Raw genomic sequence first — 25740 nt, forward strand, 5'->3', positions numbered from 1 at the left:
GAATACACTCGCGTGTACAAATAATATTACTTAGGTAGGAGAACTTCTAGACAAATCAGGAAATGATTTCAGGACAGTGAGTGTATCAGTGTTCAGAGGTATGAGTGGATGGAAAAACAGAACTTTAAGGTTGACTTTTTATAAGGGTAACTGTTTGTGCAGCCTTTGGAGATTACTTACAACACTATAAACCTATGATAGATGCCTATGACTATAAATTCTATATTGTTAAAAAGGGGGGTGGGGTGAAACAATAAATGTCCTAAACTTTCACTGTGAAGGCTCATATGAAAATCCTAAAATGACTTCCATATTCCAAGCAATGAATTCTCTTTTTTTTTAAATGTTCTACTGAAAACTATCAGCAATAGATCCAACATACAGCATGACATGCTCCCTTTATGTGAAGAACAAACGAATTTCTGAGTTGAATAATACAAATATTATTTGCTGGAGGCCATATAGTGATACACTGTAACTATAAATTATTTGGAACTAAAGTATAGAGTAATTTCATAAAGCTGTCAAGCTGCACTTCCACATAATACATCTGGAAGCATAAAATCAAAAACGCTTCACCCCACAGGAAGATAGGGAACTGTTTGCAAAAATCAGCTCTGCTATTTTATTTCCTTTTACATTAATACCCCCCTCTTATGACATGCACTTTTTAGTTCCTTTTCACAGCAATGTGGTCCTTCCTTCTAGTTTTGCCACATCCATTTATCTCTCTGCATACACATAATGGTATTTCTTGAACTCAAAGAGGATGATAGAATTGGGCCATGAACAGTCAACGATGAAATTTTATTTTGACATTCATCAGAAAACTTTCTCTGAGAAAGGGTGCTGAGACTACTTTAGGAGAGAGGAGGATGGAATATCACATTGTAAAGCAGGGTAGAGAAATAAAGATTAGAAGAGGAACTTGGCAGTTCATCCAAAAGCTTCTTCTATTCATGCTAAAGTCCTGCAAATAATTGCACCTCTGAAGTAACTGTTGCTACTATTAAAAAAAATTGAAGGCCCTATTTCATAATGTGAACATACTTTTTATTTTCATGCCTTCATGCCTCCATTCCTGCTGTTTCCCCTTAATCTCTAATTTTGGACATGTTACCCATCTGTCAAAGAATTATAGTGTCCTTTTCTCAGTCCTCATCTTTCTGGACCTCCCCATAGCTTTTGATATTTGACCACCTTCTCCCTGATATTCTCCTTCTTGTGTTTGACTCTGTTCTCTTGGGTCTTCTCCTACCTATACACTCACTCCTCCATCTCATTTGACACATCTTCATTCATGCTTCTCCAATAAACTGTAAACATCTTTCAAGACTCTGTCTTAACTGTTTTCTGTCTTTATACTTTATCTCTGGCTGATTTTATTAGTTTTGTGAATCTCTACGCAGTTGACTAACAAGACTACATTTAAGCTCACATTTTTATCCTGAGTTTCAGCCTTTCATTTAGTAGCTGCCTATTGGATATTTCCTGAAGGTCTCACTGGTGTTTCAAACTCAACTTATCCAAAATGGAACTCATTCTCTTTCCTACTAAAAATTCCCTTTTCCTAAATTTAATATCTCTGTGGAAGATATAACCATCCTTCCAGTTATCTAGCCTCAAAGTTTACTACAAATAATGATTCTATAATGCCCCCCTCATATTCAATCAGTTGTCAAATCTTATTGATTTTTTCTCTACACATTAATTCTTTTTCTCCAAACATATAAAGGCCCTAATTGGACTGTCCTCATACCTTTTAAACTCCTATAATAGCCTCTAAATTGGCTTCCTTCTTTTCAGTCTCTATACTCTTTAATTCATCTTCAATTTAGTTTTAAAGTGATCTTTGTAAGGCAAAGGTCTGACCTGGTCATTCCCCAGCTTAATAAGGTTTGGTAGCTCTCTACTGGCTCTACGAAAAACATTCGAATTCCTTTGGCTTCAAAACACTTTTTAAAATCTGACTCTACTGTCCACAAGTGTTATGCATGACTATTGACTCCAAACTATCATTTTGTATTTCTTTCCCTTACACATGCTATATTCCAGTCAAATTGACTTCTGTTTTTAAGCAATTTCAGTCATGTCCAACTCCCCATGACCTCATTTTGGACTTTCTTGATTAAGATACTGGAGTGGCTTACCATTTCCACCTCTGGCTCATTTTAGAGATAAGGAAATTGAGACAGACATAGTTAAATGATTTACTCAAAGTCGCATAGAGCTAGTCTCTGGGGCTCGATTTGAACTCAGGTCTCTCTGATTCTAAAACTAGCACTCTAGCCATTGTGTCTCCTGGTTGCTGTCTGTATACTATTCCTTTGCAAAATCTACTTTTCACCATGATATTTGAAATATACTTCTTCCTCATCTCTGTCTCTTGGCAACACCATATACCTTCAACGAATAGCACAAGTACCATATCCTAGAAAAGTCCTTTCTTGATAGTCTTAAATTAGTGTTTTCTCTAAGATTTCTTTAAAATTCTTTTTTGCATGTATGTGAATATGCTGTGTAAAATATATGTATATATGTATAAATATGTATGTATTTACACACATATAAATGTATTTGTGTATAAATATACAGGTATACATATATTTACATAAATATGTACAGAAACTTATTTTCCACAATAGAATATAAGCTCTCTGAAGGCAGAGTCTGCATTATTTCTATCTTTATGTATGTTTTGTGCATAGTAGGCACTGAAAAAATGAATGAGTGAGTTGGAAGTCACCTCAAAGTACATATAGATCATCCTCACTCTGGCCCTAAAGTCTCTCTACCAAATAATTTACAAATGAATAGTCATCCAGCCTCATCTTGAAGGCAGCACCAGGGTTTCCACTACCTTTTATAAAGGATCATCCCACTTTTAAATAGTCTCAATAGTTTTTCCTTATTTTAAACCAAAATCTACTGCTTTACAACTTCTAATATTTATTCCCAGTTCCCTCCTCTGCAGCCAAGCAGAAACACTCTAATCTTTATTTCACATGACAGCCCTTCAAATACATGAAAGATATTTTCATAAGCATGTTTTTCTTAAAACTTCTCTTCTCTATACTAAAATTCCTCAATGACCTCAACTGATGCTGATATTTACTCAACTATCTCAGTATCCTCACTGCCCTTTTTGGATGTTTTCTAGCTCATCAACATCCTTCTTAAATAGTCACACTCATAAATGAACACAATACTCCAAATATAGTCTGAATAGGGTACAGTACAAGAGAACAATCAATTCACTCATTCTGGATATTTAGCCTTCTTACTGTAATATTATATTTCTTGACTGCCATGTCATATTTTTTCCTCAATGTCATTAAAGCTGGCTCATCAAATTATACTCATATGAAACTTCCCCTCATCCCCTAACCTGAGAGTGCTCTCTTTTTTATCTGATGTCAGAGCACTTTGTACTCTCTATCTCTGTCTCTCTCTGATCACTTATATTCCAATTATATTTTTTATCATCCCAACTGGATTAGGTATTTCAAGAGGGAAGGAAGCATGTTTTATTTTCTTTGTATTCCTCTAAATACTTAATATTGTAGAGCATGTGACCTATAATTAGCACTTAAAATAATTTTATTAATTATTAATTAATCTCATCAGTAATTGAAATTTGATAAATGAATGATAGAATGAAATAAAATATTATTTGGAAAATACCAACAATAGTCATCAAACTATGTTTAAACTTTGGACTAGTGGTATTACTAATGAATATATAACCCAAAGAAATCAAAGACAGGGAAATAATAGTAGCACTTTTTATTATAGCAAAGTAATAGAAAAAAATAGATTAATATGTACTGAAATATTTTCTCTAATGAGATATTACTAAAATGTAAAAAAATAGGTGGATATAGAGGAATTTGTGGGAAAACACTTGCATGAATTGATCCACAGTGAAATGGAGGAAAATTTGCATAGAATAGAGGAAAACAACTTGAAAGAGGAAATTAATGCAGTGGCCAATAATAATTTCAGAGGAAAAATAATGAAGTGTTCTACCTATCTCTTGGTAGAGAAGTGACAAGAGATAAAGAAATTGATATGCCTTTTTCAACATGACAAATGTATAGATTTATTTTACTTGGATACACTTATTATCCTCTTTATAAGGGGGGGCTTCAAAGGAGAATAGGAGGGGTGGTAATTTAGTTGATTGTGATAGATATGCATAAAAGGAAAGCAAAAGAGCATCAAATACTATATATATATGTATATATATATATATATATATATATATAGAGAGAGAGAGAGAGAGAGAGAGAGAAACAAAAAGAAGTCCAGACTGATACAAAAAAGTGTTACTATTTTAAATCTTGCTAGTCTCTCGGTGACCGAGAATGACAATTGTCTTTGTGCATTATCATCTATTGCTGTATCCTCATGAGGCTTTGAAGTCCAAAGACTGAGGCACAGAGTGTGTGGCACACGGGGCATGGGACGCCAGTTGTTACAGGAGGTGCGGTTGTGGCCTGGTGTCGGCATTCACGCACAGCGGCAAGATGTCACCGTTGCTCATCTTCAAAGGTGGTGGTGGCATGGTTAATGTGGGTTCACCAGCTGCTTCTGTCAGAGGCAGCGAGTTCTAGTTGCTTTGGTGTAATGCCAGCCCACTTCAAGTTGGACTTTAGCTGATCCTTGAATCTTTTCTTTGGTCGGCCTTGTTTCCTGAGTCCAGCTGACAGTTCACCATAGAATACCTGTCTTGGTATTCGCTGTGGGTCCATGCGGATGACGTGTCCAGACCATCGTAGCTGGGTTCTGAGGACCAGGACTTCGATGCTGGTGGAGTTGGCTCTGTTGAGGACTTCCTGGTTGGTGATTCGGTCCTGCCATCAGATCCTCATGATTGACTGGAGGGAGCGTTGGTGGAATTGCTCCAACTGCTTCATGTGCTTCCCATACAGTGTCCATGTCTCCCAACTGTACAGGAGCGAGCTGAGGACCGCTGCGTTGTACACTTTGAGCTTCGTCGCAGTGCTTACACCGCTGTGTTGGAGGGCTTTGCAGCACAGCCGCCCAAGTGCCTGGCTGGCCTTTTGGATCCTGGCATTGATCTCGTGGTCTAGGGACCCGTCGTTGGTGATGGTGCTGCCCAGGTACTTGAAAGTGTTGACGTTAGAAAGCTGCGTGCTGTTGATTGTAATGCACGGCTGGTTCTTTGGTCTCCCTGGTGCAGGTTGGACCAGCACCTCTGTTTTGCGGAGGCTGATAGTCAGGCCAAACAGTTTTGTTGTGGTGGAGAACCTGTCCACAATGGTTTGGAGATGATTTTCTTGGTGGGCCATGAGAGCACAGTCATCTGCGAAGAGAGCTTCCAGGATGAGTCTCTCTGTTGTCTTTGGTTTTGCAGTCAGGCGGCGAAGGTCAAATAGTGAGCCATCCAGTCGGTATTTTATGTAGACGCCCAGGTCTAGATCCATCACAGCATGTCGTAATACTTGGGTGAAAAATAGGTTGAATAGCACTGGAGTGAGGACACAGCCTTGTTTCACGCCATTGGAGATGTTGAAGTGATCAGAAGTCTCTCCACCAGATAGGACTTCCCCTGTCATGTCAACATGAAAGAGCTGGATCAGTTTGATGAATTTTGCTGGGCAACTGAGCTTGCTGAGGATCACCCACAATGCATCTCTGTTCACTGTGTCGAACGCCTTTGTCAGGTCTATGAAGACAATGTAGAGACTCAGGTTCTGCTCAAGGCATTTTTCTTGCATTTGCCTCACCGTGAAGACTGAAGTGTTCTTTCCACCTGTTGTTGATGCCTTTTTTATCTTTTATGAGAGTGTCACCATCAGAGGATAGCAAGGGAGTGGTGGTGGGTTTTAATGGCCCATAGACAGTCTTGAGGGCACGGAAAAATTGTTTGTATTTTTTTGTATCAGCAAAGCGCTGGATTTCTTCTGCCTTTTTTTTCCTACCATCGGTCTTGCATCTTCCTGATCTCACACTGTGCCATGTCTTGGAGAGACTTGAATCTGTCCTTTATAGGAGCAGAGTTTGGGTTATTTTGCCACTCCATAAAGGCTTTGTTCTTTTTTGGTCAATAGGTCTTCAATAGCAGTGTTGTTCTCATTGAACCAGTCCTGGTGGTTGCATTGTTTTGGGCCTAGGACGATCTTTGATGTTTCCTTCACTGTGTCTCTGAACTGGTTCCATTTCTCGGTTGAGCTTCCAGTGAGTGGTCCCTTGACATACAGCTTGTCGTCCAGGCAGGACTGGAATGTTTGCAAATAACATGGATCTCTAAGATGGCTCATGTTGTAAAATGCGCGAACTGTCTGGGCGAGTTTTGGATGGCGAGGCGCAATGCGCATTTGAAGAGTCGTTCTAACCAATCAGTGGTCTGTCTAGCATTCAGCTCCTCTCATGGCTCTGGTGATCTTTACATCCTGGATGTCTCGCTGGCATACAATGATGTAGTCAATGAGATGCCACTGTTTTGATCATGGGTGCATCCATGTTGTTTTATATTTGTTCGCCATTCTGAACACAGTGTTTGTGATGGGGAGTTAGAACTCTGAGCATTTGCTGAGTAGCAGTAGGCCGTTGTTGTTCATTTTGCCCATGCCATATTTGCCGAGCACTCCTTTCCATCTTTCATGGTCCTGGCCAACACGGGCGTTGAAGTCTCCCAGTAGTATCAGCTTGTCATTTGTGGGCACTGAGTGCAGGATGGCACTCAGGTCAGAGTAGAACTGCTTGATGGTCTCCTCTGTGCTGGTCAGTGTAGGTGCATATGCGCTGATGATTGTGGCATACAGGTCTTTGCTGAGAGGCAAATGGATCTTCATGAGCCTCTCGCTGATGCCCACAGGCAAGTCTGGCAGCTGTTTGAGCAAACTGGTCTTGATAGCCAGGCCAACACCGTGGATTTTGTCTTCATATAACATACATATTATATTACTATTTTAAATATATTATATGTATATGTATGTCATCATATATATAAATTTTGAAAAGAAACTACATAACAGAAGCTCATATACAACCATTTTTAACATAAATGTTCATTTTTCTTGATGACAATTTGATAAATGAAAAAAAATTTAAAACAATCTATTTTGAAACTTCTAGTCATAGTCTATTAAGATAAAATAGTTAAGCCAACAAAAAAGAGCTTCCAAGAAATTATTTTTATCAAAGACATTTTAATTATGAATTATCTGTGAATCCATGCTATCTGAACTGAATTTATATCACCTGTTTTAGCAAGCAAACAATCTATTAGAGGTATAATTTTATATAACATATTTAGAATTTATAATTGACTAGTGTCAATATTAAATAACTACTCAACAAATTTTGTGAGGGTTTTGACATTTAGTTGTAAAATAGACTTAACATAAATATGCATTGGAATAATGTTATGAGCATTATGTGCCTCCTAATTCACTGATATGCAATTATAGCATGATTTCAATAAGTTTCACTAGCTCAAGTTCTGAGATGAATTAAAAAAATGAATTCTAGTAGCAAGTTCCATAGTGTACTAATTTGTTTATATTGTTATTAATAGATTCAAAACTTCCAAAATGGTTCAGGAGTTGGATTTTAAAAAATATTTAAAGTTAGCATTAGATTTAGCCTCTAGTTATTGGAAATATTCTTGATGGGTAGATCTTTATAATAATTAAAATGTATTCAATTATTTAAAATCTCACATGTTAAGTTCAACACATGGGTTTTCCTTTGAAAAAATGTGATAGATAAAAAACTATTTCATCATTCCATAGCATCCCAAGGATTCAAAAGCTTATTGATTATTCTGTGCTTCTTATCAGGCAGAAGGGCATTTCTCCTATATTCTGACAATACAATTTTGTCATGTAGTCATAAAACTCCACTGAGGGAAACTCATAGAGTTAGGTTATTTAACTGTGCCTTTAAGGGGAAATACAATGAAACAAAAACCACCATTTTGAATATAAGATAATGTGTGTGGTCTGCATTCTTATACCAGTACTGGAGATACAACGACAAAAAAAAAAGTTAAAGATTTTACCCTCAAGAAGGTTACATTCTTTCAGAAGAATTTACAATATCTTGGGAAAGTTACATAGAACACACTCAATACCTATCTGTAAGGAGTTTATGATCATGAATTTAAACATAATTAAGGAAGGAACCCTCTACAGTTTATAGAAATAACCGATTCCCCTAATTTGTAAGCACTTAGATATTTCATCTAAGAATTAAATAAGTTAAAAATCATTGGAAGAGTTAGTTTCAAATTAGCTAGAAAGCTAGAAAGATTTGCTCATCTTTTATTTTGAAGCAAAGAAGTGATAATGGTGGTAATGTGAGTAAACTCTAGACTGCTATATCTTTCTTCCTCTAATCTTCTTGCACTTCCTCCTACTCTACTGTTTCAGTGTGATGGACTGCTTAAGAGGGGTAAGTTTGTTCAGGCAGTCATTCATTCACTCTCCCACCTGCCAAAGTCGGGGATTAAATAAAAGGCCACTTCTAATGGAAATGTAAATCTCAAAAGGATGCCGTCAGAAAAGTCTGAACCAACAATGCACAAGTTGGCTCAAAATTTCCTGGAAACTGCTCTTGCCACCTCTAATGAAGACACTTTGTGTAGTGTTATTTTAACAGTGCAATAAAAATAACAAGGCATTAAACAAGCCAAAGATTTAAGAGGCAGGAAAAGTAATTCTGGAGGAAAAAAAATTGATAGAAATAAACAGAATCTAAGTAATGATACATTCAGTCAAAGTAAATCAATTACTCAAGAGTCTGCTTTCTTTAATATCCCTTAGGTTTCCTTAAATTTTAAATAGATGTGTGACAGAAGATGAATGACTAACTTTTCCCCAAGTGTTTTGAAGGCTGGATTCTTTCATTCTTTTTCTTTTGTTCTTCCTTCCTTCCTTCCTTCCTTCCTTCCTTCCTTCCTTCCTTCCTTCCTTCCTTCCTTCCTTCCTTCCTTCTTCTTCTTTCTTTCTTTCTTTCTTTCTTTCTTTCTTTCTTTCTTTCTTTCTTTCTTTCTTTCTTTCTTTCTTTCTTTCTTTCTTTCTTTCTTTCTTTCTTTCTTTCTTTCTTTCTCCCTTTCTTTCTCCCTATATATATATATATATGAATAACTCAAATATTGAGTTTTCACTGAAAGTATTCCATTGAAAGGTTTTAATTACATGAAATTTTGGTAGTAGTTAGTCACCTGTGTAGTTGCTCTAACATGATGAATGTAGTCTCATAGAACTAGAAACTGACACATTGAATAAAGACTGCCCAAATTAGTTGAGATGGATCTATATTAAAGTTAGTTACATGACTGTTTTATGGAGAAAAACATGATGATAAGGAGATGAAATGGTGTAGAAACAAAGACAATGGCAAATCCCATGAATTTGGTCACTAAGTACTCATAAGCCAAGAGAAATTGTTTCACATACCTATAGGGAAATATTCACCCATTTTCTTCTTGAAAATTTTGAAGTCAACTTCCAAGAAGACACAAAAGATGATCCGGTCCATCTATGAGAAACAAGAGATGTTCATAATAAGAAACCAGTGTCAAAATTTAGATATTTTGGGGGGGTAAATATGACATTATGATATGAATAAATGAAAAGGTTTTTCTGTTGTTCATTTGTTTCTGTACTACATTTCTCCTAAACATAGTAATTTCATTCCTCCTTATAGCTTAATGTGATCTGAAGTAAATGTCTACTGTGTGTCTAAGCCATCATGAGCTCTTTGGATGAAAGAGGCTATATATATATCTAATAAAAAAAATAATAAATGGCAATAAGCCACCATGGAGCAGGCTAGAAATAAGATACCATATTCTGATAGGCTAGGTAGCCTTTCTATTTGATAGAAGAATCACATGAGAGTTGTCTAGAAAGATAACAACAACAACAACAAATAAATAGGTAAATAAAGAGCTTTTTCCAGTCTGCCAATTTAAAGAAATGTATTCCTTGACACCCTTAGTATTATAGAATGGCTTAGAAAGCTTTCCTAAAATTTAGTTTTCATGAAGCCAGGTGCTTTCAACTTAATACACTTAGAAAGGCAACAAAATAAAAGTTAATTAGATGACAGGGACATGAGGTCAATAAAACTTTCAATATGATATATACAAGTTGAAAATACTAATGTAAGTGTAAAAGTAAAGCACTAAGTGAACTGTCCCATTTTACTGAGATTTTCAGTTTTGAAAAGGAATTTATTTTTAAAATTCTGGGGGAAAAATGTTGTTGAGTCTTTGCTTACTGAATAGCTTCTGTATTTGCTTTTGAATTTGTGACCCACTTTTAGGTTTTGAAGAAGATAAAGAATCATGCCTTTTGTATACTGACTTACATTACCTAGCATGCACTAATAATCAACCATATGATTCACCCAAAATCTGAAAGGAAAACCAAAGAAAGCTCTCTCTCCTGAGGAACATCAGGAAGAGACTAATCAAATACTATGATACTCTACCTTTTTATCTCTAGAAGACAGGATATAGATACAACCTGGCAAAGACCTTCAGCTTCAATGGAAGCCTGGAGTAATACCTTGAGAGTTGGCCCAAACCCAGATTATGAGACTCCAAAAAAGGTTACCCCAGTGTTTATTTGAGGTCTATTTGAGATCCATCTGGGACCTTCCAAAACTGATAAAAACAAAAACCTTTTCCCTTAAATAGAATCCTCATCAATGGCTCAGAATCTAGCTGGATTACTAAAGCTCCTTCAAACTAGAAGGGACCTCGTGCAACTAATAAGTCATTCAGTAAACAATAATTGGTGCCTTCAACATGCCAGGCACCAAAGAAAAAGAGAAGTAAAAATAAACACTCCTTCCCCTCAAAGTGCTCACAATTTAATGGGGCAGACAATAAACAAATGAATATGTCTAAACAAACTATGTACAGGATAGATATAAAGTAATTTTAAAATGGAAGGTACTGGAATTTAGAGCAATTGGGAAGGGCTTCCCATAGAAAATAAGATTTTAATTGGAAACTAAAAGAAGCCAGGGAAGTCAGTAGATGAAGATAAGGAGGGAGAATATTCCAGGAATGGCAGATAACTAGAGAAAATGACCAGAACCAAGAATAGAGTATCTTTTTGTGGAACAACAAGAAGGCTAGTGTCACTGGATTATAGAGTATGTGGTGGAGAGTTAAGATGTAAGAAGACTGGAATATTAGAGGGCTGGCTGTGTTGAGAAGGGTTTCAAATGCCGGAGGATTTTGTTTTTATCCTGAAGGTAATAGGGAGTTACTGGAGATTATTGAGTGGTGGTCGTGAGGTGTCATGGTCAGACTTGAGTTTTAAGAAAATCACTTGTATGGTGGGATGAAGGATGAAATGAAGTGGTAAAATACTTAAGGCAGGCAGGTCCACCAACAGGATTTTGCAATAGTTGAAGAATGAGGTGATGATGACCGGAAGAGTGGTGGAAGTGTGAGGTGGAGAGAAGGAGGCAAATTTGAGAGATGTTATAAAGATGAAATCAATAGACATTGGCAAGTTTGAATAAGAGGAGATGAGAAATAGCGAGGTGTTGAGGATGACTACAAGGTTGCAAGCCTGATTGGACTAGAGGATAGTGTTACTCTTGATGGTAATGGGAAATGTAATAAGGAGAGGGGACTTAGGGGAAAAGATAATGAGTAGGGTTATGGATATGAAAAGTCTAAGATGTCTACTGGACATCCAGTTTAAAGTATCTGAAAGAACATTGAAGATTCAAGATGAGAGTACAGCAGAGATGTTAGGGAAGGACAGGTGGATATGAAAATGATCATCATAAAGATGATAATTAAATCCATGGGAGGTAAAGAGATCAGCCAGTGAAGGAGCAGAGTGGGAAATGAAAAGAGGACAGAATTCTGTGTCTGTTTACCCTATTGTTTGAGGGTCTGATCTTGATGAGAATCCAGCAAAGAAGACTCAGAAGGAACAAAATGATAGAAAGATAATGAGGGAAGAGTAGTGTCCCTAAAACTTAGAGATATTAGAACATCAAGGAGAAGAAGTTAATCATTGGCAGTGGCTACAGAGATGCCAAGGAGAATGATGATTGAAGTTAGGTCATTTCATTTGGCAATTAAGGCATCACTGACAATTGAAGAGAGGTTTTAATGGACTGATGAGGTAGGAAACTAAATTATAAGGGACTAAAAAGAGAAGAAGAGGAGAGAAAGAGGAAAAAGCTATTATACCCTTTAAAGGGATTTTGTCACAAAGAGGAAAAGAGATGTAGGATGATAGTGAGAATGGAAGGAGCAAATGCTTTTTTTTTTTTTAGTATGTAGAAGAAATGGACATGTTTGTAAGAAGTAGATAGGGAGAGGTTGAAAATAACTGAGAAGAGATGGCAAAGTAAGAAAACAGTTGGGAGAGATGAGATAGAATGAAATCACCTTACCAGGTAAAGAGGTTAGCCTTGGTAAGTAAGGAGTAAGGTCACCTCTTCATGTGAGACAGTGGTGAAGGATAATGTGGTGGCAAAAGGAATCAGAATGACATAAGAAAAATAGAAGAAGAAGGCACTCACAATGAATGGTCTCATTTTTTTCCCCCTATAGAATATGAAGAAAAGATCTCAGCAGTGAGGGCGAAGGGAAGAGAAGTCATAGGAAATTTGGGAAAGGCTGAAAATGTTTGGAAGAACTACTGTAGAAAGTGAGATAGTGACTTGATAAGGGAGATAAAGTAGGATTTTCTAGGTGTATTAGAGGCCTATTTGAGTTTGCATGAAACAAATGTGTCATGAGATGAGTGGTATGATTGTCTCCACCTTCACTCAACAACACACATATAGGAATGAAAGCAGCTGACTGTGGGAGAGATCCAAGGCTGAGACTTGGCAGAGGATATTCACCAATATAAGATGCTAGCTATTTAAAGGAAGAAGACATTATAGAGTATAACTGGCTTATCAATAAGTCAAATTGAGGAAAAGAAAAGAAAGTGCTCATACAAAGGTGATGGATTGGGTGAGAACTCAATAGCTGAGAGATAAATGGTCACAGTATATGCAAAGACTAGCATTTGGTAAGGAAAGGTAGAGGGAGATGTAGAAAACCAAATAGTTATGGTCAGATAAAGGAGTTTCAAAATTCTTGAACATGAAAGTAGTGTAATTGTGGGTGAAGACAAGATCAAAGGTCTGACTATCTTTGTGGCTGAGGTGGGATAGAGGAGTAGATTGTAGAAAGTGGACAGGTTAAGAAACTGAGTTAGGAAATTTGAGGGAAGAGTCAATATGAATGGTGAAGTTTCCCAGTATAAGAGCAGGAATTGGGGAGGATAAAAAAAATGCAAGCCAGGGAATTTATGGAAGAAGGAAAGGGAATGACCTGGGATCCTGTAGACCATAGCTACCAGGATTTTGATTGAGCAGTAGATATGAATTACATAGACTTCAATACAGGAGAAGTTACTGAGTGATGAAGACAGGGAAAAACATAGAAATGACAAAGGGTAGTAAGGAGTATTTAGTGCCTCCTGTAAAACCAGTGAGTCAGGGGAAACAATTATAGCAAAACTTGTAAGGGTGTTCAGGGAGTCTGTGTCTTCAGGGAGGTGCCATATTTCAGTAATAGCTAAAAAATGGGAGGAGTAGGACAGAAAAAGTTTTGGGATGATGGGAAGTGAATTGCATAAGAAACAAGTATTTCTATGGGCACAGTGAACCATTGTGGGTTAAACTTTGAGGATGGATGACTGAGGGAGATGGGAATAAGGAATGGGAAAATGGAGTTCAGATGAAAGACCTACATGGTTTCAGAATCACTGTGATATATCAGATATGACCAGACATGAGGCTGTTTATCATTCAGTGGAAGGTGCCTTCTCCTCAGAGGAGGTTGGAGATTAGTGTATAGAAAAGTGAAACATAAGATGGAAGGAAGACCTATAGATGGGAGGCTCTGTTTCACTTTTTCTTTTCTTTTTTCTCCAAAGGCTGGAGATTATGCAGGATATGGCCCAAAAGGAGATGGATTCTTAATCCCTATTGACTTTTTTCTTCCTCTTTCTAAAAGAACAGCTGCAGCTGTTGGAAGATCTGAAGTCAAAGAGAAGGTTGCTTCTCTTTGAACAGAGGTTGTCCACATCCTGTTTGGAAATTAGGTTCCCAGTAGCCTAGCAGAATTTGACTTAGTACATGAAAATTTAAAGGGTATTAAGGTCCTCAAAAGAATTTGCATGGCAAGGACACATTGAAGATACAATGAGCTCAGCATCTAGTTATCAAGAATAATTAGTTAAAAATGAAGTCATAGTTCTTATTTCCTCAAACCAATAACCTATTAGCACTCTTGTTGCAAGCTATAGGAACTACAAACAGTGTCTCTAAATTGGGGAGAACGTCTGCTTCATCTTCTGTGCCGTTATAGGAATAGAAGTGTGGGGAATCCTCACTCCCACTACCAGGGTTGAGTGGTAGTAGGTTTGTAGTTTGGGAGTGGTCATAGGAGACAGAAATGATCCTGATGTCCCAAGTTGGAATTTCCAACATATTTTTTTCATAAAAGAATTCTTTCCCATGATAAAGATTTTCTATAGCCTGCATTAGAAGCCAGATTCATTATGTGTTAAATAGGCTTTTGCGTGGTGGCTTGATAATCTAACCCCAATGTATTACATTGTTTGTATGGCAAAAAACATTTGAAGTTCCAAGTAGCATACCAATTTACAAATGGAGTTTTCAGAGACTGCTCACTCACCATCTAGGGACTATCTTGATTGTCTTATCATAATGGTATTGGCCACAGTAGAATTGAGGAATAACCTTTTAAGATGGGATGAATGGTATCATTTACAAGCACTCTAACAAATACATAAATTGCATCTAATTTGTTTTTGAACCCTGCCTCAAAGAAGCACTCCACAATGGGACAACATTCTAGTTTAGAAAGGGAAAAAAAAATTGTGTGCTTCTGTTTGTTCAGGTACTGGTTTTTGCACAGTATAAATAGGATACAGGAAAACACATTGTGTACCCTGCAACTTAAAATTTTGCAGCCATGGGCAAGACTCTTGACTGCTCTGGGAATTTGTTTTTCTAGCTATAAAATTAAAGGTTTGGAATAAACAATCTTCATAGTTCCTTCTAGTACTGAACATTATGATCTCATGAACTTGTCTTCTGCTTAGGACTCTATCTGTGAAATGTTTTCAAGTAATCATTTCATTGGCAAGACTTGTCTTATGTATATAACAAAATTCTCTACTCTCCAATACTCAAGTGGATCTGGCTAGATTCAGAAGGTCCTTTTAATGATATAGATTACAATTCATCCACTCCTGCCTATCTTGTACAAATTTATCCATATCCACCTAAAACTTTGTTAGTCCATCTAATGCTCTGGTAAACTTCCTCATTTTCTCCTATATCCTGATAACAGCAGAGAACTCTGGATATTCATTGATTATTCCTCCTTGACATGTAACTTGCCCATCCTTTTTTATACCATACAATTTCTGTATGATATCCTTTACTCCTGCTCTTCTTTGGATAACCATGGTGGTTCCTTTAGATAAATCAATTCAATTGCATCTAATGAGGTATCTGCTTGCTTCTTTCTATTTTCTTTTGTGGGATGTTGATCTTTAACTTTTCTCATTTGTGGCATTCTAGACCTTCATATTATACAGCAATATTAATACAAAATTTTTATTGAAAAATATGGGACTTTGTGGTTTGGGGGAAGCTTGGAATCTGTAAATGTGCTTTACAATTTCCCATAAGCAACCCAACTTGCTCTCTTCCTCATTTTAAACTCTGGGTTCAACTCATCCATCTGTATTTCCTGTTTGAGATATAAATACTGTTAGACAAAACCCCTATGTTATCCATTCAGATATAATTTGAGATCTGGAAAATAGCATTCTTTGTCTATTTTTTTCCTGTGTATATGGACAGGTGAAACACCACTAAGTGCTTAAAGATCTCTTGTAGCAGGTTCTGTTGTTCCTTGGGTCTTTAATGAACACATCATCCATAAACAATGCAATCTGGAGGATCCCACTGTTCATAGGGATTTCTTCCTTGATCTGGATCCTTTCCTGCTCTTTCCTATGATCAGGCCTTAATATCTCAGTGTGAAATTCATAGAAAACCTAGAACTTCAGGGAATTTTCCTTGTGTCAGTTCTGGCACATAGGACTAATAAAGAATGGCAGGGGCACTGCAGCTGAATGGGGATGAGGCCCTGGATGAAGGGCATATGAACGGGATGAAACCCCAGAGGCAAAGAGAATACTAAAGACTCATTTCAACTACAATTCTCCACTTATTTCCTATGTGGACTAGGCATGTCATTTAACTTCATAAAATGAAGGTTTTGACTGTATTGTTTCCAAGGTAACTTCTAGCACTAAATCCTATGAAAAGGTCTAGAGCCAGACCAAGATTATATTAATTAAAAAATTAGGTTTGGGAGAATGGTAATGAAACCAGGATAGAAAGGTAAAGTGAATGAGATGGGTATTATCATTTGGAAATCAACACTTGTCCTGTGGACTTTGCCTTTTTTTTCTCTTTTTTCATTTTAGTACCTCTGTATCTTCTTGACTACTACTTTTTTTACTTGGCCGTGGTAGTGGTAGTTTGTTTATAATCCAAGGTTTAGAAGGTGTTAACCTAAAATTCATTGATGTTGGCTGGCTTCAAATTCTTCATTTATAAAAAGAGAGGATTGAAGTACACGACCTATGAATTCCCCTCCAGCTCTAAAGTTGCACGAGTCTATGAAAATTGCTATTTCTTACCATTTGAAGGACAAACCAAGTACAAGTTCTGATATTCTGTTTCATTATAGACCACACAAACCAATAAATGGAACTATGAAAAGGATATCTTAGGATATCTTATATAAGAGAATATAAACTCTAAAGATTTAAGAATAAGAAGAAATATTCTACCCTTCTCCCCACATATATACATATACATACACTGTTGTTTTACAAACTTCCAGCTGCATCTCATGTACATCTTTTGGGGGCAAACTTGTAAAGAGTAAGAGAAATATCATTTGGCAACAATATATAACAATACATGTGATCTTTATAAAATGTAAATCTTTTTAATTGTAAAACTTGTTATTCAATTATAACTAAAACTAGTAAAATCTATATACATAAAAACATTAAACATTTTGACAAAGATTTATTAAACACCAATGATTGTAAATTATAATCATTTCCTGAGGTAACAGAGAAAAACCAAAATGTTCCTGTTCTTGAAAAGATTACTATATACTATGTGAATCAATAATTACTAATTTACTATAGGAACACATATGCAAACAGATAAATAAAATCAAGGTAATTCAAAGGTATACGACATAATTATTCATTAAAATGGCATCGTTAAAACTGAGGTCTCTTTATAAGTCACATGACCATTTTCTGAATTCCCTTTTATCTATATTTTATGAGCTACACCTAAATTTGCCTCAATACTAAGTAATGAATTCTAAAGGAATGACTTTATTCAAACATTTAGAATATTCCAAGTGTCTCTAAAAACAAAAGCCTATTAATTTTTTTTCCTCACTATGCTTCTTAATGTATCTCATTCTTCAAGTTCACCTATAAAGAGAGCAGTGTTAGCTGTTTCCATGTTTATCGTCTCCTATGACTGATGCTGGCAGAGGGCACAAGGAATTTTAGGTCATGTCTTAGTACAATGCTTCTTGAGTTCTGATGTATTACTCAACACATATGTGTTTTATAATCAAGAAAGTTGAATAATCTTGGTGATTGTCATTGACTTTTTACTCAGAAAGGGTTGGAAGGCTACCAGTGGACACTTAACAAAACTTCAGACCTGAGCCATAAAGTAACAGTTTAAATTACTCTTATATATTATTGTAATTTAAATGATTCACTTAACAAAACTCCATACTTCAACTCAATTTCAATTTAGATCACATCACTTTAATGCTCCAGATAGGGTTCAGGGTGTATAAAGTGGCCGGATTATTACCTTCCTCTTTCTCAGCACTATATCTCTCTTAATGCAGCTTTAAATCAAATTACTATATTATGTCGTACTAAACATGCAATCCACCAAGGTTCACCTGTGTCTTTATGAACCACTGTTTGATTATACCTTCTTTGTATTTAGTTGATTCTTTGTATCTTACCAACAGTAAAACACAATGAAAATGTGTCTAATTTTGCTCAGTTCAATGTTCTATAATATAAACATCTTTTTGAATCCTGACCCTTGCATCCAGTTTTAACTCTTACCCAGCATTTTGTCATCTGTAAATATGTTGAACAATTAAGTCTTCATCCAAGTTATTGGGAGAAAAAGCCAATCAGCATAAGATTCAGGAGAGATTCCTGAGATATTTCACTAGAAACATCTCTTCAAAATGATATCAATCTATTAATTACTACTCTTTGGGTTTCTCCTTCAACCAGATTAGAGTCCCCCTAATTGTACTCTTGGCTATCTCTCAGTTATCTCATCTACAAAATGATGGCCTGAAATAGATGATCTCTGGATTCTAGATTTAACATTTTATGATTCCACTTAGAGACATACAGTAAAGCTATTTATAAAATTACCTAATTTACACCCCAGATAGGAAATAGAAAGATTTGGCTCTATACAGATCCAAGAATGCTTGACTGGTAAAATAAATCCATGGTCCTTTCCCTCCAATTCATTAACATCATTAGTTTCAAGATCAAGGTTTCTCACCCAGCCTTCATTGTCTTTGTGTCATGATTTTGTTTTGCCATTCACTGTTTTAAAGTGCCACTGTAATGTTAAGAACTGCACAGATCATATACAGATCTGTTGGCTTCAGTAGGAATTATAATCCTTTATTTGGCACTTCAGCCTCTGTTACCATGGAAATGCTTATGGTATTTGAAATTCAGCACTTTGATTTATTTTGCTTGGGAATCTAACAGCAGAAGATGGGCTGTGAATGTGAAAAGCTTTTATTTTAAAACAATTGACTAGTGTACTTTTTTTAAAAATCTTTTTGCATTATAATACAAAAATCCGAGAAATTTAACACATATAAAAATGGACTTTATTCCATAACAACTATAAAGATTCTTATGTGGTAGCTGTAGCCAAAATTTTACTTGGTCATGCAAGCTGAGATTAACCACTATGGCTCTTTTTCTTTTCCATTACACTAATCATGAGTATTGACACTCTAGTTAGCTTCAGCCTCTCCCTGCCAATGTACTCTTCCTGCCAACACCTTTCAAGCCTTTTCAAGACCTCTTGGTTATTTTAAGTGATATAGAATGTATTACTTTTCATCTGCTTTAAAGTTTAGGCCATGTGGAACCAGCCAAAGCCACAGCTGGTCAAAAAGAATGCAGAATGAAATGGCTATTTGATTTGCTTTATGGCTGAGACTGATAAGGTTTCAGATGAATATCTCTGGATTTGGATCCAGACTAATTTAAACTGGAATGGGCCTGGGGTGGCCCAGCCTAGCCCTTAATCAAGCCCAGGGCCAAGGAGACTGGGACAGGAATTCCAAGTTTCTTAACAGTCATATTGAGAATTTCATTCTAATTTTTTTTTTGCTTTTTTTGTTTCACAGGGGTAGTCATTCTATAAGTAGGCTCAATTGTTTGATCTATGTCTCTCTGAGTTAATTTTAATACACTAGCAATCAAAGAAGAGGACAGAACTGTAGAGTTTGGATCGTAGTGATCCTCTTATTCAGTGGACAAAATACATTTTTGGTAATGTACTCTATCAGTAAATACTTTTTGAACATACATCTCTTTGTTATTTGAAATTTCCCTTTGAATTATTTTGCTTGGGAATAAAATAGTAGAAGATGGACTACAAAGATAAAAAGCTTTTGTTTTAAAATAATTAGCTGATATCCTTTTATTTCCCTTAGGGATTATATTTTCAAAAAAAATCTAAGAAACCCATCATATATGAAAATATTTATATAAGATTTTTACATGTTATAGATATGTATTAATTATTGTACTAATAATTATGTACCTTATAAAACTTATTCAAAAGTAGGGACAGGGACCATAACTATGGTATTATTGGTATAGGGAACTCCCAGAAAGGAAAGTTCTTCTATTAATATAGATCAGAATTTTCCAAACAACTTAAAGTCTTAAAGAATTGACTAGGTTTCTGAGATATTAAGTGACTTTTTGAGAGTCACAAAATGTGCCAAAAGTGGGAAATCAGCTTTTATTTTGACTTCAAGGCTGACTCTTTATTTGCTGTGTTATGATGCCTCTTTTTAACATACACACAAAAATCCCAAAAGATAAAATAATATTTTATCATAGAACCATTAAAGAAGCATTGGAGTTCATTGAATAGGGGGTGACATAGTGATACTCATAGTTTAGAAAAATTAATTTAGTAATTTTATTAAGGATTGTTTGGATTTGGGGAAAAGATTCCTGTTAAGGACACCAATTAAAAGGTTATTGCAAAAGTCCCAGTGAAAGATAATAAAATCTGGAACTAGGATATTGGCTGTGTGAGTTGAAAGTAGTAAGGATATATATGAGGAAGGTAGAAAAGGTGAGATTTTTTAACTGTTTTGGGAGAGGGGTATAAGGGAGAAAAAGGAATCAGAGATGATACTTAGCTTGAAAAGAGGTCTTCAATACAGATCATAACTCATCTATACTTTTGATTTTGTGCAACTCATTCTACCTCACCCAAATAGAGGACGTTAGGACTCTTGCTCATTGGTCACAATCTCAGAGCACAAAGTCTTCCCTTTAAGATGTGCCTTTTATAGGGGCAGCTGGGGGGTCAGTGGATTGAGTCAGGTGTAGAGATGGGAGGTCCTAGGTTCAAATCTGTCCTCAGACACTTCCTAGCTGTGTGACCCTGGGCAAGTCACGTAATCCCCATTGCCTAGTTCTTACCACTCTTCTGCCTTGAAACTAATACATAGTATTGATTCCAAGAGAGAAGGTAAGGGTTTTTAAAAAAAGTACCCTCTTTAGGGAATAGATAGGTGACTCAGTAGATTGGGAGCCAGACCTAGAGACAGGAGATCCTAGGTTCAAATCTTGCCTCAGACACTTCCCAGCTATGTGAGCCCAGGCGAGTCACTTGACCCCCATTGCCTAGTCCTTACCACTCTTCTGCCTTGGAGTCAATACACAGTATTTAATACACAGTTTAAAAAAAAAAAAGAAGTGCCTTTTATAGCTAAGAGAAAAAGGGGAGATTTACCAGTGATATCTTCACAGCTGCTGCTATGGGGTGGGTAGTAATTAAGTTATAAATGCCCTGATGTGCTGACAACAGCTAAGAAGGAGGAAAGATTAGTACCTTTGCAGAACAGAGAGAACACCAGGGTGGGGAAGCACTAGGGAATAATAATAGGTGTGGTTGTGTTGAACACAAACTCAATCCCTGACTCTCTTCGAGAGAGTTCACACCATCTTCTTATTCTTAGATTAGTTGATCTCATAATCCTTGGTGTTATGCCATGACTTCCACATTGGAAACCATCATTTTAGTACATTGCTCTTGTTTTTAAATTCAAGGTAACATAAATCATTATCTTCTAGGAAGAAATCCCACGGTACCTAACTTCCAGGTCAGTGTTCATTCTTTTATCCTGCATATAAGATATTTTGTATTCTATTTCCCCCCAATATTTTTTCATACCATTCCCCTGTATGCCATACAAACAAGCATTATGTAGGGGAGTCAAAATGTTTGAGGTCTAATAATATAAAATGGTTGCAAATATATTCCTTGTAAAGATAAATCCAAAGGGTTTTACAGAAACATAGATCTTTCTGGCCCTGATCTTCTGTGTAAATGTAGGTAACATTGATATTAGTCAAGGAGGTCCAAGATAGACCTTCAACAATGTAATTCTAGCTATTGAATTACCAAAAGAAATTGGGATCAGAAGACTCAGAAGTGAAATGGATGTTGAGATGATCTAGGCAAACCCAACTTATTTTACATATGAGGAAACCAAGTCACAGAAAGATTAAATGATTTTACCCTACACTTTACAAGTAACAAATGACTGAGTGTGATCTGTAACCAAAATCTTTTACCACTAAGTCATAACTACCTTTCTTTTACCACAAGGCAAACCTACAGAAGTAACTAATGCACAGGAAAAAAATACTGAATCTCCAGAATCACAGACCTTAGGTTGAAATTCCAGTTTTCCTATTTTCTCATTTGTAAAATAAAGGAAGCAGTACTAAAAAGCTTTTTAAGTCTCTTTTTAGGTCTGGATTAAGGATTTCAATCCTCAAATGATAATTTCAGGTTGGAAGTCCCAGATACTGAGGCCCCAGGACAGTCATCAAGAAATTTGCATATATTGACAATCATTTGTCTTTGCTCCCACAATTTGATCCAATAAGGCAGATATTGTGATGATCTGGGACACAACTGATTTTTCTAAAATGGAAGTATGTGCACTGTTTGACTCCAGTAACAAAGAAACAGTTTCAACTAAAAGATCCTTCAAGGTTAAAAAGTTCCATTTGACAGTATTTTGGTCAATCAAGTGAAATTATTTCAGTGACTTGTAGTTTTAAGAAAACACAAAACCCTTTAAAAGTTGACCTTAAAAAAAGGCATTCTTCTTACATCTTTCCTTTAATGGCAACAATAGTTCACTCACAAAGTGGTAGAAGAGTAGTTTAAAGATGCATTTGTTTCAGCAAGATATCCGTCAATCCACAGATTTTGGTTTCATGCCATATCAACATGATGACATAAGCTCCATTAATCTTTCTTAGCTTAATACCCACTGTCCCCTGAAGAGGGTTACACTGTGATGCATGTGTTGAATATCTGAAGTTGACCTCCATTTTTCACAGTTCCCAGTCATAGGGCAGCTGACACAGCCAAGATAATCCTGTATTCAGCGATACTGTGAGAATGAATGGATTCTGATGAATGTAATTTGCTACCTCAATGACAAATGGCAAATGTGTGGAGGTCTGGTATGCATGCAAATATTACTGTTAAATAAGGTCTGGTGAAGGACTATACTCTGCAAATATAGCCAATAGCCAATTCTACTGAAGTCACAGCCTTCCGGGAAGATAAGCTAACAATTTGTCCCCAGTTGCCTTTGTATCCTTTAAATGTACCTCTCCATCTGATAGCAAGAAGCTGTATAGGGAAGTGGACAACAAATGAGTACAGATTACTTTAATTAAGGTTCAGGGGCTGAGAATTAAATCTATATCCAAGCAGATTCTGAGAGTAGATGATGGCTGTGAGCCATACTTACATTATGACCATTACACAAATAGCAGTGGGATGATCACACTATTGACATAAATCAGAGTGGATTGGTAGAAATAGAGCTCTGGGTCCTAGTTTGCTCCTAGTTGAGTGACCATATGTAAGTCACTTCTTCCTGATTCTTAGCTTCTTTATATTAAAAAAATATTTGAATCTTATGTCTAGATTTCCATCCTTCTCTGTTCATTTCCTTTCAATGTCAGGAAAATGAGGGAAATTACTGTAAATGTGGGCAATTCTGATTCCCACACCCCCAGGGAATTTATGGGAGGTCATGGAAGATACACAGAATACCATGGACAGGCACAGATGAGTTATGTCTATAACACTGGAAGGAACACCCATTTGAATAAGATCATGGATCCACTGGATCATTGGGCCCTTTCCCCCTCACATGACTGTTGGTATGAGAGTCTACTGAAAGTAAAACATATAAGTGCTTTGAACAATAAAAAGTACTGTTTACAGAAATGTAAGATCATTATTATTAGGATATTATCAACTAGTGCCAACCCAATCTGCCTTTATACTTGTCAGTGGGAATGATTACAGTACTTACAGTATGACCACCTGAGTTTCAGGACACTAGCACTCTTTTTAGGCTATACAGTAAGTTCAATACAAAGACTTTGGTGAATTGGATTGGAACTGTTTAGTATAGGTTCTCAGACAGAGATAAATATTTTTAGTAGCTTCTGTCACCACCAAATTAAAAGCTTCTTCCTATATATATTTGAATGACTAAGAAAAGGATTTGAGCAATATTTTCATAGAAACAATATTCCTAGAAGATGGAGATTGAAAATCAAAACATTTTATGCAAATATTTTTATTTTCCCACTTCTGTATAATAACAGTTTTCAACATGTGTTTTCCAAAATTATAAGATCCAAATTATCTTTCTCCCTTCCTTCCTTCCTCCTAACCCCAGAGATGGTAATTTGGAAGATAAAGACTTTTATTGATTAAAAAATATGGGAAAATATGAAATTACTTCAGTTGTGTTAATGTAAAGAAATACTATGCAATAACTTTTTGGTGATTAATATTTACTTGGTGACTTCAATAGATCTGTGATCTCAGTGGTATGAATCTTCTCTCCAAGGGTAGAAATTGCAGCCTATTAATATCATCTCATTTTTGTAACATTGGCCTGTGTCCCACAGTAAATTCTCCACATGAGGTCCACTCAATATGCTGGAGCCCTTCTGAATTTCTTGATACTGAGTAAATAGCTATGATTGGGAATTGTGGCTTGTTGGCTTGTTATTCTTCACTCCTGACATACATATAGCCACCTACCTCCTTAACTTATCATTTATTTACTTGATAACCTCATTTATGCTACTTCTCATAGAATCATAGGATCATGAATTTAGAACTATATGAAGACTGTGGAGGCCATAAAATCCAACTTCCTCCCCTCTTACAAATGAGAAAAGTGAGGTCCAGAGAGACTAGAAACCTTGGTCAGGGGCACAGAACAAGTAGGTTTCTAAGTTAGTATTCAAATTTGGACCTTCCTGACTCCAAGCCCTACCTACTATCTCTTCTGAAAATCTTGCCACCTACTATTTGATTCTCCTATGCTTCTTGGATGACTCACAGTTTAAACTATTCCAAGATTGGCATTTCATGACTCATATCCAAACAAATCTACCAGAAGAATATTGATGTTAGAAATATAGGGGGTTTCAGGGAGAATCATCGAATAATTAAAACGCCTTTGCAACAACTCAACCTCCTCCTCCTTTTTCTGGTCCAATTCTAGCTCATGGTAGGAGCTGTACTAGATTGATGTCAGTAGCAAATGGGATGTTGGAGGGCTCAAACTGTTAAAACATAGAGGCATTTTAGAAGGCAGGGTCCTGATCTGTGACTCTACTGAGCTACAACCAGAGCACCTTCTCTCTCTTTTACTTTTTAAAATTCTGGTGCCCTCACATCTTTCACTTTCTCTACTGCAGCTCTACTCATCACTTTATATAATAGCTGATTACCCTAACAGATGGTGAACTAGCTTGGCCTTTAAGAGGGCATATTTTTTCCTCCTTCCTTGAAATATAAAGAGGCTTAACCCATGAGAAAATGGGTCAGAATACTCACTTTTGCATTTGTTGCCATTTTGACTTTCTACCCCATTAATTCCATTGGAGGAACTGAGTAGTGTTCTATTTTTTTTATATTACATCCTTTTAAAGTTGATTCTTTTGATTCTTAAGTACTAAAGTGGTTTTTAATTGATTTATGGTCCATGTATGAGCATTGGGCAGTAGTGAATAGAGTACTAGATCTAGTCAGATAGACTTGAGATTGAATCCTCACTTAAATCTGCACTAATTGGTTGTATGTTTGGGGAAGTTCCTTTACTTCTGTCTGACTCATTTTTCTAGACCATAAACTGGGGATGATAATAGAACTTGCCACCTCCCATGGTTATTCTAACTATCAAGTGAAAGAATATTTCTAAAGTGCTTG

The 25740-nt window shown here is 36.3% G+C and overlaps 1 protein-coding gene across 1 annotated transcript in view; it reads right to left on the reverse strand.

Moving 5' to 3' along the window:
• Window positions 1–25740, reverse strand: part of MACROD2 (mono-ADP ribosylhydrolase 2) — a 2426984-nt gene that overhangs the window by 227302 nt on the left and 2173942 nt on the right. The window contains exon 9 of the mRNA XM_007476657.3: window positions 9432–9513. Within this exon, the coding sequence (XP_007476719.1) occupies window positions 9432–9513 (82 nt within the window). The remainder of the gene's footprint in view (window positions 1–9431; window positions 9514–25740) is intronic.

Source organism: Monodelphis domestica, chromosome 1 (assembly GCF_027887165.1).
Source record: "Monodelphis domestica isolate mMonDom1 chromosome 1, mMonDom1.pri, whole genome shotgun sequence".
NCBI lineage: Eukaryota > Metazoa > Chordata > Mammalia > Didelphimorphia > Didelphidae > Monodelphis > Monodelphis domestica.